General features: G+C 34.5%; 1 protein-coding gene across 1 annotated transcript in view; it reads left to right on the top strand.

The window, feature by feature from the left end:
- The window catches only part of FSTL5 (follistatin like 5), a gene marked incomplete at its 5' end in the record, with an annotated part of 202,288 nt that extends 189,270 nt beyond the window's left edge, over positions 1-13,018 (top strand). The window contains one exon of the mRNA XM_045088262.1: positions 10,378-13,018. Coding sequence (XP_044944197.1) covers positions 10,378-11,080 — 703 coding nt within the window. The remainder of the gene's footprint in view (positions 1-10,377) is intronic.
- Between the last annotated feature and the right edge of the window lie 2,662 nt (positions 13,019-15,680).

The raw sequence follows: 15,680 nt of genomic DNA, 5'->3' as shown, positions 1-15,680 counted from the left end.
TAAAAATGCACAGAGCAACATGAATATATCTTTTAAAAATGTAGTGTGAAAGAAAAAAAAGACACAATATGAGATACATATCATATAACTGTCATTTGTATAAAGGAAAAATGCAAACAAGCAAACAGAAATCCTCCCCCTTCACTTACTCTTGCATACCTGAGAACACACACAAATTAATAAAAGTAAAAAAAAATTACTAAATCCAGATGTTTTTAAAGATATATTACAAACCCTTACTCTGTTAAGTAACAATTACTCAAGCAACTTTGCTCTTACCTGAAAAAAAAAAAAATGCAGAAGCAATGGGAAAATAATAAAACAATCACTGGTATTAATCATGTGCATAACTTTTACCACATGATTTCTAACTTAGTTTTGCTAATTTAACAAAATACCACAGACTGGGTGGTTTAAACAACAGAAGTTTCTTTCTCACAGCTTTAGGGGCTGGGATGTCAGGAATCAGAGTGCCAACATGTTTGGATTCTGGTGAGAGTCCTCTTCCTGGATTAAGGCAGCCTGATTGCTGCCTTAAGCTGTGTCTCTCATGGCAGAGAGAGAGAAAGAGAGAGAGAGAGATCATATCTTCATGTCTCTTCTATCAAGGGCACCAGTTCCATTGAGAAGGGCTCTACCCTCATGACTTAATTCCCTCCCCAAATTTCCACCTCCAAATAACATCACTTTGGGAATTAGACCTTCAACATAAGAATTTGAGGTGTGGGGGAGACATAATTCATAGATTCCCACCCCACCCCATAGATTCTCACTCCTAATCACTCAAAATTCATATCTTTCTCACATGAAAAAAAATACATTTATTTTTATTTTTTTTATTTAAAAAATTTTTTTAAAGATTTTATTTATTTATCAGAGAGAGATGGGGGGAGAGATAAAGCACAGGCAGACAGAATGGCAGGCAGAGGCAGAGGGAGAAGCAGGCTCCCTGCCGAGCAAGGAGCCCGATGTGGGACTCGATCCCAGGAGGCTGGGATCATGACCTGAGCCAAAGGCAGCTGCTTAACCAACTGAGCCACCCAGGCGTCCCAATACATTTATTTTATCCTAGAGTCCCAAAGGTCTTTTTTTTTTTTTAAGATTTTTTTTTCTTATTTATTTGACAGAGATCACAAGTAGGCAGGGAAGCAGACAGAGAGAGAGGAAGAAGCAGGCTCCCTGCTGAGCAGAGAGCCTGATGTGGGGCTCAATCCCAAGACACCGGGATCTTGACCTGAGCCAGGCACCCCCAGGAGGTCTTAACTAGTTCCAGCATCAATTCTAAAGTTGAACATCCAAAATCTTATCTAAATGTCATCTAAAGTGGATATGGGAAAGACTCAGGTCTGATTCACACTGAGGCAAAATTCCTTTCTAGCTGTGATCCTATGAAATCAAATAGATTATGTGCTTCCAAAATAAAATGGTGGGGCAGGCAGAAGATAGACATCCTACTCCAAAAGGGAGCAGTAGGAGAGGAAAAAGTAATTATAAGTCCGAAATAAGTCTAAAATCTGGCAAAGCAACCTCGATGAGATTTTAAGGCTTGAGAATAATTCTCTGACTTGATGTTCTGATTTCCAGCCCCACTGCAGTTGTGGTCTTGCCCCTAGAGCTCTGCATGGTGATGGTTTTATTTCCAAGGCTCTGGGTGATGTCTTGGCCCTTTTCAAACTGAGACAGCAGCCCTAATAATCACTGAATCACCTTAGAATCATGTTTCCTTTATCTTGAAGAAGAATGCACATTCGTATAGATATAGAGCTGTGTGGTCTTGTCCTATAAAATTCAAGAAGTCCAGCAGACTTCCCTCAGTCCATTCTGTTTCTGTCTCCTCCAATTCAAACTGGCAGTCCCCCTGCTGGGTGGCTGATTAGTTCTGTGGTTCACAACATGCTAATATCCTTATCAAACGGCTGGTCTTCTACACTGGTAATGTTCTTTTCTGAGTATGCATTCCCTCCCTTCTTTTATTGGTATTATAGACAGGCTAAGATCTCTCCAAATCTTTATGTTCTGGTTCCTTTTGCGTAACAATTCCTCCTTCTATCTATTTCTTTCTGCTTCCATTTTACTAAAAGCAATCAGGAAGAACCAAATCACTTCATCGACCCTTTCCTTTTAAATCTCAGCTAAACATCCAATTTCATCATTCTCACGTTCTACTTTCCACAAAACACCAGAAATAACACAGTTTAACTAAATCCTCTGTTGCTTTATAGTAAGGATATGTCTTTCCTCCAGTTTCTAATAACATATCCCCCATTGACATCTAAGACCTCATCAGAATGCCCTTTACCAGCCACATTTCTACAATCTGTTTATGATTATTTATGTACTCTCTAAGAAGATAAAGACTTCCTTTCCAGCTCTCTCCTTTCATTTCTGAGCTCTCACCAAGATCACTTTTAGTGACCCCAGCCCAATAATATTGAGTTTTTCTAACATGCACCTCAAAACGCCTCCAGCCCTTATGCCTTATCTGGATCCAAAGCCTCCTCCACACTTTCAGAAACCTGTTGTAACAGCAACTCATTTCTGGTACCAATGATGTTTTAGTCAGTTCAGGCTGCTTTAACAAAATATCACAGACAGGATGGCTTAAACAACAGAAATGTGTTTATTACAGTTCTGGAGGCTAGAAAGTCAGAGATCAGGATGTCAAACTGTTTAGATTGTGGAGAGACCCTTCCTTCTAGTTTGCAGAATGCCATCATCTTACTCTGTCCTCACATGGCAGAGAGAGAGAGAGAGAGAGATCATCTCTCTTATGTCTCTTCTTTTAAGGACACTAATCTAATCCATGAAGGCTCACCTCCATAACCTAATTTCTTTCCAAAGGCCCCACCTCCAAATGCCATTACAGTGGGATTTGAACTTCAACATATGAATCTGTTGGGGGCTTGAGGGGGTGGGGATACAAACATTTAGTACATAGCAATTATTAAAAACATTTTACCAGTAACTAAAGGTAAGAGACATTTTCTGAAACTTTATAGGAAGTAAGAAAATGCTATCATTTTAGGGGGGAAAATAAATCAAGAATGCTTTCTTGCAGCTTGGAAAGTTACACAATTTTCCTTTATCCATTGTCACGTGATCCCATTTAGGAACTAAACATATATGCCACAATCATCACTCCATATAACTCTGTATCTTCACTGGAATTGAGTTTTTCAAGACTTTTTGGCCAAGGAAATCTGTGGTTGCTATTTTGCATTTCTATTCCCACCCTTCTCCACCTTGCTTTCTCTCCCAGAAGGCTGGCTAATAGGGTTTCTGGTTGGTTGGGCCAATGAAAAGCCTGACTGGAGATTGCACAAAGAAGGAACATGAGACCAGAGTGTAGAATACCCCCTACCTTCCTACTCTCTATCCCCTCACTCCCCACCATGTGTGCTGTTTTGTAGGTGACCAGCTGTTTCTTTAGATCACAGGTAACAAAACACCACAAGACACATCTCTCCACATAACTCCCTCTTACCCAGATAGAGCAATGACAACAGCTTCATTGTGACTCTCCACATATTATTGCACTATCCCTTGTGACCAGTTTCTATTTCACTGTAAACAGTCTCTTTATCATACCCTCCTTGATTTATTCTAATTGAAATTTATTCCTTTCCTTCTGGGATCCAGACTAATATAAACTCTCTCTTCAGTTAAAGCGTAGCTTAACTGAAATGTAAATTAGTAGCTGAAACAGAGATGTAGCTACACCCATCCTTCCTCTCATCTTTGAAGAGGCTCCCTAAACACCTTTTGAAAGTCAGGGCATCCAATTATAAGCACTCCTCTGCTTGACTATAATTACCTTAAGGATAGGAGCCATGTATTTCCTTCCCATTTCCTTCATAAGGTTTTACAAAGTGTGTTGAACATAGCAGCTTGTGAATAATACTGAATTGGGTCACGTGGTATCTGGAACCCAACTCATGACAGACCTAGTTCTTTACTGAATTTTTTTTTCACCCATCATTTCTGTTTGCCAGGTATGCAATGGCCACTTTGGTAGGTTTTTGGTTTTTTGTTTGTTTTGTTTTTGTTTTCACAGATTTTGCTCTTGCCTTTGTTTTACCTTCCTTTTGTATTTCCACCTCTGCACTCACAAATTATTTCCCATTCTTCTATTTACTATATCCACTTCTACAATGTCATCCCTGTTCCATTGCCAATTCCTGCATAAAACATGCCCGGATTAGAAAAATGGGTACAATCCATGAGGCTCCTATTTTCAGATTTTCATGTGCTTTTCCAAAACCAGGTCAGAAGAGCAAGCAATCTTATAAAATGCTATCTGAAAACATAGTTGTCAGTTTTCTTTCTTTCTTTCTTTCTTTCTTTCTTTCTTTCTTTCTTTCTTTCTTTTCTTTTCTTTTCTTTCCCCCTAAGCTCTTAAGTTCTTCAGAAAGAGGTGGAAGACTTCGGTTGTTGAAATATGGTCTGTAGTATATACGGTGTGCACGGAATTCTTAATAAATATATTTTTAAAATTTTTTAATGTCCTGGCCACTAGAAGTGATATACCTTTAGGTACTGTATTAATTCTGTTGAGCCATTACACATCCTGGATATACTATAATTAAATTATGCATTTATGTTTCAATTTGGCCTACAGATCCAAACAATATGATACCAGAGAAGGAGGAAAATAGGCAATTTAGTATTCAGAAACACAGTCTACTTTTTAAAGAAAAGATTTCTAAAACTGAAAGTAGGGAAAGTAACGTTAAAATCTTTAACATAGAATTTCTATAATATACTTATTAAAGGCAGGTAGGAGGCATCCTGTGGCTTATTTTAGCTTTTCAACCTATGTTTTGAGAACAGAGATCTTCAAAGTAGTATGATCTCTCAAATACATCTAAGCATTAGGTCTATTCAGAAACTGTCCTTGCTCTGGTTGTAAATCTTCAGTAAATGTGTCAATTCTATTTCTCTGTGCCTCCCATCTCCCGAATATGAATGTGACCACTGTTTATGAACAGGTATGTTTTACTGAGCTATTTATGTGAAGTTCAGATAAAAACTAAATCCTCTGGTACTTGTGTGGGAACAGCATTCAATCTTTTCTTACAAGGGTCAGTCTGGGATAATAGAAAACAACTAAATATAAAGGAATTCATAAACTAGTGAATGATGGCTCATGTCAGATTTATGCTTTGCGTCCATGAAAACTCTCTTTCAGCTGTAACATAATGGAAGATGTCATTTCAACAGCACATTGCATGTGTGAGTTTATATTTTAATTATGTGGAGAAGAGGCTATAATTTCAGTTTCTTTTCTCTTAAATATCTCTTACCTTCCAATTGGAAAAACGTGCTAACTATAATCCAGTTAGAAAAACAGGGTCTTAATAATCTTGCTCATTATTCTTATGAAATACTAAGTACTAGATCATAAGTTTTAGATGTAGATTTTCACAAGTAAAATCCTATCACAAGTAATTCCTAGGCCTGTTGAAGTATTCTGTCCTGGAATTTCATATTTTCTACTATTAAGATGTCAGAAAAGTTTTGGACAATGCTTTTGTTTGAGGTGTGGATTGCAGCAGTGTTTTTTTATTACAGGATAGAGTGTCTGAGTAATCCCATGTTCAGACACCTTCAATATACAGGGATATAGCTCAGTGGTAGAGCATTTGATGGCACGTACACCCAGTCTTGCATTTACCACTTCCCATTTGTGTCCACTGATATACATAGAAGTGCTTGTTTTAAAATGTAAGGAGGTTTAGAAGATGGGGTATGAGGAAAGAGGTCATGTACGGATGTTCAGGAACACTTCTCAGCTGGTAGTATGGGGGTTGATCTCAGTGGGTAAATAGTGAAAGTCGGCAGTAAAGAGAGTTGTTCAGGTGAGACTCTATGAGGACTCTGGGGAAAGACAACACTATATTAAGACTCAAGAGATTAAAAAAAAATTGTTATTGCGCAAATGTTATGAGATTCTTTCACACCAAACTTTGGAGTATTAACACTGTTGGCACTGATCATGGCAAATTAATACAGGTTATTAATTGCCATTATGGGATTCTTTCAGTAGCATCTGCGAAAGCAGAATCAGGGTAGAATAACATGGTAGATGCTATGGAGTGACAATAACTGGGAAATTGCTCTGAAAGTTTCTCTGTGACCAGACCCATTTAGGAACTGAGCAAGAGATATGGGGAAATCAGTCATTAATCAGATTCAAGGAGTGCACGTGGTCTTGTGGGATGTGGTCTTCGAGGAGCTCTTTAATAGACTCCATAGTATTTCAGTCATGCTTCTCTCTAAATACCTGTTCTTTTCCCCTCTCTGCCAAATAACTTCTTTTACAAATCTCTTGAATTGCCATGATATACTCTGATTGCAATTCTCCATGTCGTTAGATATCCATGTCTGTCTCAAAATTTCCTCTTACTCTAAGTGAAAATTCTTGAGCAAGACAGGTATCTATTTCAAATCCCATTCTCTGTGCCGAGGTCAAAATCACCCAGCACACCATGCTCACTGCTTCATGCCCTCAGTGAGAACTGATGCAGCACCTCTAAAGAAGATGGAGTGAGCTAGACTGCCTTCCTTCTTAAAAATGTGAGAGATTTGTAATTGGGTAAAGGGTGTACTAGCCATAGAACCTGTTGTCAGTAGTGAGAGCAAGAATAAAAATGTGGATTTCTATTACAAGTGTGATATCTGCTGAATTTGCAAGGAGAAAAATCCTGCCACATTGGAGTAGCACAATGTGCTTATTTAAAGAAAAAAAAAAAAAAACTGGGAATACTGGCTATACAGAAAAACTGATAATTTGTTTCTGTTCTTCCCATTTATGAATTGTAATAATCTGTAGTCCCATAGGAAATATCATATTGGGTTCATAAGGGGAAAATTATGTTACTTAATGTATAAAGCATAGGCAAGTTCTGTTTATTGATAATGTACGGTTTGCCTGGTAACACACATTTAACTTCTATACTTCAAGCAAGGTAATACTTTTGTCCTTTTTTTTTCTAACGAAGGAATTTAAACTCAGGGAGTTCAAGGACTTTACATAAGGTCAGCTACCTATTATATCGAAAAACTGGAACACGAAACTAAATCACCCTGGGTTGAAAATTTTTATTGCTTCCAAAATAAGAAGTTCCCTTGTATGATTCACTTCAGGACCTTGCCTTAAAGTACAAAAGCAGTAATTAAATTGAACTTTTTAAAATCTTTATAATAAATTAGATTGATTACACTTCAGAAAAATAAAATAATTTGTAAATGAAAAACATTGCCCTGATTCTCCTCAAGTTCAGCAAAAAATCCACACAATGCCGTTACCGAGGGGGTCACACTTTCCTAGCTTTATCCATTTCCTAGTAAAAGCAGTCATTCCAAGAGTAAGTTTTAACTCTCATTTCTTACAGTCTGCAACTTCCTATACATATTCTGGCAAATATTAGACAAACTATATTAGGCTTAGTCTGGGGCAGGGTTTTATTATACTAAGCAGGCATGGAAGTTGAGAACCTCGTAAATATTAATCATAGACTAATGAACAGTGGGAGATTTTTGAATATCAATCTGTACTAGGGGGAAATTTTGAATTAGAGACATCACTTCCTACCCAATAAATCAGTAGTGAAAAATTGAAGGCATTCTCGTGCATCTGCTTATGTAGCTAGATTTCTAGTCCTAAAGGAACATGCATCATGGACGCCAAAATAGATGTGATTTTATCGCCCCACATGGAGGTTTTGCATTTTTAACTGGACCTTCTCTTAAAATTTTAATTACCTTCAAAAGAAGCTGGGTTGTATCACAGAAAACTTGAGTGCATTCTTCAGTATTAGAGTTAAAATAGTTCAAGAGTAGTTAAAGCTTGTCACATTCTTCTTCATTAGCATTCACAAACCATTGCCCAAAGGGACTGAAAGACTCAAGGTTAAAAGAGGAGCTGAAATGCCAAAACTTGATTGGCTTGTTGCTTTTATTAAATGCGCATATTACTTCTTTTGTCTCTGGGAACAGGTACAATGCATAACATAAAAGAAAGACAGTATTTTCCATCATTTTTCAAAATCTCATAAATCATACAGATACAATCATATACATACTTCTGTATCCTTAATGATTGTCCATTAATGGAAAAATATCCCTTTACAGTAATCAGAGTTAATTATTTATTAAGACAAGTATGAGAATGGATAGTGATATCTAGGATTTTATGATATTTTTGAGGTTGACAAAAAATCATGGGACGCAGTTTTTGGTTTGAGGGTTTTGTTTTTGTTTTTGTTTTTGTTTTATTCTCTAATATTCAGGTAGTATTTAAAACCTGTGCTAAGCATTAATATTTTAATAGAAACATGTGGAAGTGATTTTTAATAGTACAAATTCTTCTTCATACCATTATAATCAAATGAAAATGTTATCCTAAATAGGTATGATGGAAGTTGTGACACAAACACAGTTATTAAGGACACAGGAAAAGAGAAAGATCGAGGAAATGAGCCAGAAATGGTGAATGTCATTCTGAAATACACCAGAAATATTATTTTCAAAGTGATTACTTTATTCCATCTCCTGTAAATAGAAAAAGCAATAATCACTAAGTTAAATGATAGTATAGTAAGATGCTATAATTAAACATTGATCACTAAGTTTTCTGTTTTTATTACTAAAATTCCCAGAGTCATTGAGAGCAGGGAGAGTTACGTTGATCTGATATATTCCCAGTGCCTCATATTCAGTAGTTGTTCGATAAAAATTTTTAAAAAAAATTTAAAGGAGTAAGTGTACATGGTAGTTTTTCTTTTGTATGGATGTTGTAATCTCTCTAAAGACAACAAATAGTTTTTTCACAAATGTTTAAATTAGCTAAAATTGTAATATGGAGTTTCCCAACTATATGTAATATAATAACATAGAAGTGGTTACATCTTTACATCTATTTCAGTAAAATTTCTACGGATGCACTTGTCGCCTTCCACAATTACAGCACAAAGACTGATTTTTTGAGAACATTCATCTTATCCTTTCTATAATATTGAAGATGCGTTTATTTGAGGGGCTTGCCATATGCTTATATTTGAAATTTTAAGGAGTTGTTACCCTGAGTTCATTATATTTATGTATTATGTGTAGAAGTGGTTATTTTTACATAAATAAAATTTTGTGTGAGGATTAGCATATCAAAAATGAATTGCACAGGTGAAAATAATTACCTTTAGAGTTTCTGTTTTACTGTGCCACAAGTCATCTTATGTTTAATTTTTTTTCATTTATGAGCACATTCATTATAACAATAGACCCCCCCCCGTTTTTTTATGGAGTCTTTAAAAATACTAGTATGTGTTTTCATCGATATTATTAAGGGAAACAAAAGTAAGTGTCCTTCAAAATTTTATTGGCCAGTATCCATTTTGGATATAATTTTCTATACTACTTTCCATCTCATTTTATCTTATTTAACTTTTTTTTTTCTAAGAACCCACTGGTGTTATAGGTCATAGTTACAAAATATATTTATATTTGTCACAAGGACTTAAAATAATTTGCAGCTAGAATTCAGGACAAATGCTTTGAAAAGCACAGAAATAATTAAAGAGACTATCAAAACAAATAAGAAATATTTATTTTTAAGTAACTTTAACAGAAAAAGCATAAATCTTTAAGGTTCATTCTTGTTCAATATATGATAACAAATATAATGCAGGTATATTACTAAAAATGATAATATAAGTATAACAAGGTTGAAAAATGTAACCTGTGTTTAAAACTTAAAATAAAAGAGTGTTAAAATCATAAAAGTAGTTAATCAAGGCAATCTTAAAATCTAACAAATAGAAGTTTAATAGTTCTATACCAAAAACAACAACAACAACAAAAACAAAACAAAAAAACCCTCAGAAAATGAGAAAGATGTGGATAATTGTCTAAGTAATAATGAGTGTCAGACTTTTCAGATGGTCTTTGGACAAAATAAGAAGTAAATGAAGCGAGTATAATAGATATATATTCAAGTCTTTTATTGTTGACTTTAATAGCAGTAAACCAGTCTTATTCAATATCAGAAGGATTAGAGACTCACAAAATAATGTTTACCTTTTTATGTATGGTAAAAGTAAAATCTGTTGTTCCAATTAACTTGATATATTGCTTTTAATTATTTTGTTTTCTACACCATGAGTTACAATTGTTTGGCTATAATGAAAAAATGACCTAGAGAAAGGAGGTGAAAGGAACACAATTTAAAGTTTAATTCTAACACGATGGTGACTCAAATTGCTGCATAGCCTGACAATTAATGCCTAGACTAGTGATGACCCTTTCTACCTGCCCACATTGCATATTTATACGGGAACCACTCTGTAGTTTTCTGTCTAACTTTGGTTTTCGTCTTTTCAGGTTTGGATTTATTCTTCATAAAGATGAAGCTGCACTACAAAAAATTGATCTTGAAACCATGTCATACATCAAGACAATTAACTTGATGGACTATAAGTGCATTCCTCAGTCATTGGCGTATACACATTTGGGAGGATACTACTTTATTGGCTGCAAACCTGACAGCACTGGGGCAATACCACCACAGCTTATGGTGGATGGTGTAACCGACTCAGTCATTGGATTCAATAGTGATGTGACAGGCACTCCCTATGTCTCTCCAGATGGGCACTATCTTGTCAGCATTAATGATGTGAAAGGTCTTGTAAGGGTCCAGTACATTACCATCAGAGGAGAAATACAAGAGGCTTTTGATATTCACACAAATCTGCACATATCTGATCTGGCATTTCAGCCATCCTTTACTGAAGCCCACCAATACAACATTTATGGTAGTTCAAGCACACAGACTGATGTGCTCTTTGTTGAGCTCTCCTCTGGGAAGGTTAAGATGATAAAGAGTCTTAAAGAACCACTCAAGGCAGAAGAATGGCCTTGGAACCAGAAGAACAGGCAAATCCAGGACAGTGGCTTATTTGGTCAATACCTGATGACACCTTCCAAGGACTCTCTTTTTATACTAGATGGACGACTCAATAAGTTAAACTGTGAGATTACTGAAGTTGAGAAAGGAAATACAGTCATTTGGGTTGGAGATGCCTAGGAGCCCTGTTAGATAACTATTGAATAAAGAGTTTTCCAGTGCATTGCACTTAATCCATTGTTTAAATTTATAGCTTAACTTTACAAGATGATACCCTAGTCAAGCATAAGTTACTTGGTTGGCCAAATAAAATAGATTTTTTTTTTTTGCAAAGATACACACAATTAGTACTATTGGTTGATTAGAAATACTTAAAACACATTAAGAACTACATTAATCACAGGAATCAAATCTACAATAACATTTTAAGCTAATAAAATAGAAATTTAAATACATAAAAATAACTGCAGGGAATTTCAGATGACTTTAAGCACTATTTCATTTTGGGGGTGGCTTATCTCTTATTCTTTCCTTTGTCTTTTGGTATGCTTAAAACTAGAAATAAAAAGGTATTGTGGAACCTTAAAATTCTTCAAAATATTCTGTCCCATCCACTGTTTATAATCTTTTGTGCCTTGAAGGGAATGTCACAAGAGGAAAAGATAGGTTAAATGCTGCATTCCGAACACCCCCATAACTATAAATCTTTTGTCATTAAAAGAGAAAAGTTTAACATTTATTGCACTAAATCCTGTCTTTGACACTATTTTAAACCTCAGCAAAATATCATTTGAAGGCATAAGTTGGCCTTAGGTTGTATACAGGTAACAAACTCTATTTGATACTTAACTGTATGGTCTGCAGCATGCTATGGAAAATGGGGAGGAAGGGAGGAAAAATAATTCTGGAAAAATGTTTGCAATGTATTCTCTACTCATTTTGCTTTTAATCATTGGAGTACACTGTATTTTAATGCAAGTTTGTCTCAGATGTCAACTGCTTACAAATGTTTATTATTAGCAGAATATGTTTCTTTCTTTTAGTCTAGTCCAGTGTTGAAACAGCAGGAACTTTCAGTTTTAAAAAAGAAGTATCATTTGTGTCTGCTGAAAGTAAACCACATATAGGGAAATTAACACCAGGGAGAAAATACTAGCTAGAGAATTGATAAGTATTAGTGGTTTAGGAGAATTAGTAGTGGAAATTGAGAGTAAGGGATAACTCCACAGTGGTGAGTAAAGAGATAATTTACTCTTGCATTGGCAATTTAAACATAACACATGAAGGAACTTCATTTCTTAAGAATCTTCCTAAATGAGTTCTGCTCAACTCCTGAATAATCCTTAAATGACCCTCTCATTAACTGCGCATATAGATTGAAACCTAACTAATTCTCTTATTTGAGACACTATATAGAAATAAAAATGATTGCTTCTTCTTCTTCTTCTTCTTCTTTTTATTTTTTTTTTTGAAGGGCAAATAAAAGGCTAGCAGAACTGAATTAAAACTAGAGAGTTGGTTTATTGAAATAAGCAGATAATTATCTTGGCTTAAAGTAATAGCTTACATGTTTGGAGAATCTTTTTACTTTTTTTTTTTTAATTGTTGCTAAAAATGCTAATGGGTTGTTGAAATGACCTCCGTTTACTGAAGGTAATCCAATAAGGTCTTTTTTAAATACAAATTTTACTCAAATTTAAATTGTATAAAACTGCTTAGAAACCTGAAATTTTATAGTGTGTGTAATATCTTATGTATATATAGCATCCTGAGCTGTGTGATACAGTAGATTTCTTCTTAGCCTAAGAAAACATTATAAGAGGTAGATTTAATAAACTACCAGCTTATGTTTCTACTTACCTGCTTTCCTTTTTAGCAATTTTCTCCCTTGTGAACATGAACCATATAAAGTGTCTAATGATTTAATATAAGTCCATCTCATACATTCTTCTTTGGTAGCTTATACCATGTGGATGCTCTGTCTGTAGACATTGCTTGATAAAAAGAGAATAAACCTCTTAAATTTTAACCCTTGAGAGTCCAATGTTTTAATGTGCATATCGATATTTTGTTTTGTTTCCCAGTGCTTCCAACATAGTCTGATGTTCTGCATTATTTTTAAAGTTGATTTGATGGGGTAGAGGGCAAGTAAAGTGAGATCAATCAAGGAAAGGCGTTTGTTTTGTCTTTTTATATAAAATATAAATTGTGTTGCAAATAATGATCTCATCAAAAATGTAAGTATGTGTAAAAACTGAAGAAAAAAACAGGATAGGGGCATCTGGTTGGCTCAGTTGGTTGAGGATCTGACCAGCTCAGGTCATGATCTCAGGGCCCTGGGTTTGAGCCCAGCATAGGGCTCCATATCCATGGGGAGTCTTCTCTCTCTCTCCCTCTGCCCCTTTCTCTTCCTCTCCCTTACTTGTACTCTTTCTTTCTCTCTCTCTGTCTTAAATAAATAAAATCTTAAAAAAAAAAAAAGGAAAAACCAGGATAAAATTATGAGGTGACTGCAAACAAACAAACAAAAACAAAACTCTAACATCAAATAGTAGATTTGTAATAAGCAGGGGCAAAGTGAAGCAATAGCGATTCAGGGCATGGGAATGAGAAAGGTGGGAAATCGAGAATGAAAATAGATGTGAGAGTTCTTGAGGGAGAACTTCGACCTTGACCAAGAAGAAATAAAAGTTTTATGTAAAGGAGGTGATATAGATAAGGCAAGAAAATAGGTTACAATATGATTATGGAGGGAAGGAGGTGAAGAATGCAAAAAGTAAATAAATAAATAGATAGATAGATAGATAAAAAAAGGATTTGGATATAATCGAGGTAATAAGGACTCAGTGATTTTTAAAAAGAGAAATGGCAGTGGAAACAACACTTTTAAAGTGCATTATTTTGAAATAGAATGAAGATTTGAAGAAAAGGGAAATTGGGGGCAGAGCCACTGCAACAAGGTGGGTTTATGGTTTTTAATACAATTAAATTGAAAGTATATATTATGAACCAAGGCATATTAAGGAACCAGACATGAAATGCAACTGAATAAGTATTAGACATAATAAAAAGAGACAAACATGAGCAGTCTCATATATGACATCATTGATAAACACAGGAAAGAGAAACAGATTGGGGTCAGAGAATAAGGATTTTAGATAATATTTTAAGTGAAAATATTAGACAATGGAATATATTCCCAAAGAAGTGCCATCACGCATAACAAACCAACTGTATTGTCTAATTATATCTATGAAAAGTTGAAACACTTTAAAAAATGCAATGTAGATCTTATCACCTTTCAGATCCTCACCCAAAAATTCTTCACAGGGTTTTCTTTTGAGAAAGAAGTTAGTTTGCCTGGATTTTACATTTGTTAGTGAAGATTTTCTAGGATGAAACAGTATGTTTAGTCATATCTGACAATTTATCATATTATGTAAATTTTAAAGTGAGAAAAATTTTAAGAATACTGCTATGATCAAAATCAATACAAGATGAAAATGGACGACCCAACATTACAACCTTAAAAAGTCACCAGGGTTACTTCTAATATCACTTGTTCATATATCTACCATTTATGTGTTCCTGTATGAATGGAAATAGAGAACAAAAGCAGCACCTTATCAAAAGCCTATCTTTACTTTCTTTCCAAAAACACACTAATATCATTTACCTCTCCTGGGAAATTTCATAATGGAAATGTATTCTGAAAGTCATTCTATAAAAGTTCTTGTCTGTATTCTTAAGTTGTGGTAACTTTTCCCATCTTCACAGAATACTAAATCTTAACCAGACCATATGAGCATATTCTTTATTTGTTTGTTTGCATTTAATAAATTACCTAGTCCTATTAGTAATTGGAAAAACACTTAGCCTTTTAGTAATATTCATCAGCAAAATATACGTGTCCCTGTGGTATTTAATGAGTACACTATAGCTATTTTACAGTGATTTACAGCTACACTTGATGAATTAGAAAAGTTTTAATTGTTCTTTTTTACTTGAGTTTAGTAATGATAAAATTCTCAATGTTTGGAGATTCATGTTTAGGTACATAATTAAATTTTGTACGTAGTATCATTTGGCTGAAATTGAGAAAGGACGTACTAAAACACAAAATATATTCTGTTTTAGTGTTTGATTAATGTTTTGAAGACTGTCTGCAAATACACATTTAACCACTTAGAATCCAGATTGTTTTAGTGTCAAAAGAATATACTATTACTTCCATTAAAAATGTCTGTTGTTCATGTGTATACCTACTACATAATGGTGCAATTTTTATACTTCCATTTTTCATTTCCAAAGAAAATCACAATGTTCTTTTAAACCTGGATCTAAATACTTGTTCAGTGCTATGAGGTTCAAGTGAAAAGTCTCATGATAATCAGGATAGGGACTCAACATACATGAAATTATGTAACTTTTTGAAATTATCACTGAATTACTTTAGTGTGCTTCAGCTTACCCACCTACTTTCAAATCAGTTTTGCTCAGTTCTTTACTATGGTCAGAACTATTAGCAAGGAGTAGCATAGCATTCAACATTTGAGCTTGTAAATAAAATATTATTCATGACTTTCTCTAGAACAATAAACATCCTTTGGATACATTAATTTTTTTGAAGGAAATATAAATTGAGCTAAAATAAATATACAGATATAAAGTATTATATTAACATATAGCATATTAATTTTGCATAATTAAAAAAATTGTTGACAAAAATATATGATTTCATTTTGTTTATTTTGGTGCAACTATTCCATGTGCCATGCAG

Source organism: Mustela putorius, unplaced genomic scaffold (assembly GCF_011764305.1).
Source record: "Mustela putorius furo isolate JIRA1106 unplaced genomic scaffold, ASM1176430v1.1 tig00000056_pilon_pilon_pilon, whole genome shotgun sequence".
In the NCBI taxonomy this organism is placed as follows: Eukaryota; Metazoa; Chordata; class Mammalia; order Carnivora; family Mustelidae; genus Mustela; species Mustela putorius.
Note: the sequence above shows the minus strand (reverse complement) of the source record. Positions and strands in the feature narration are given on the sequence as shown.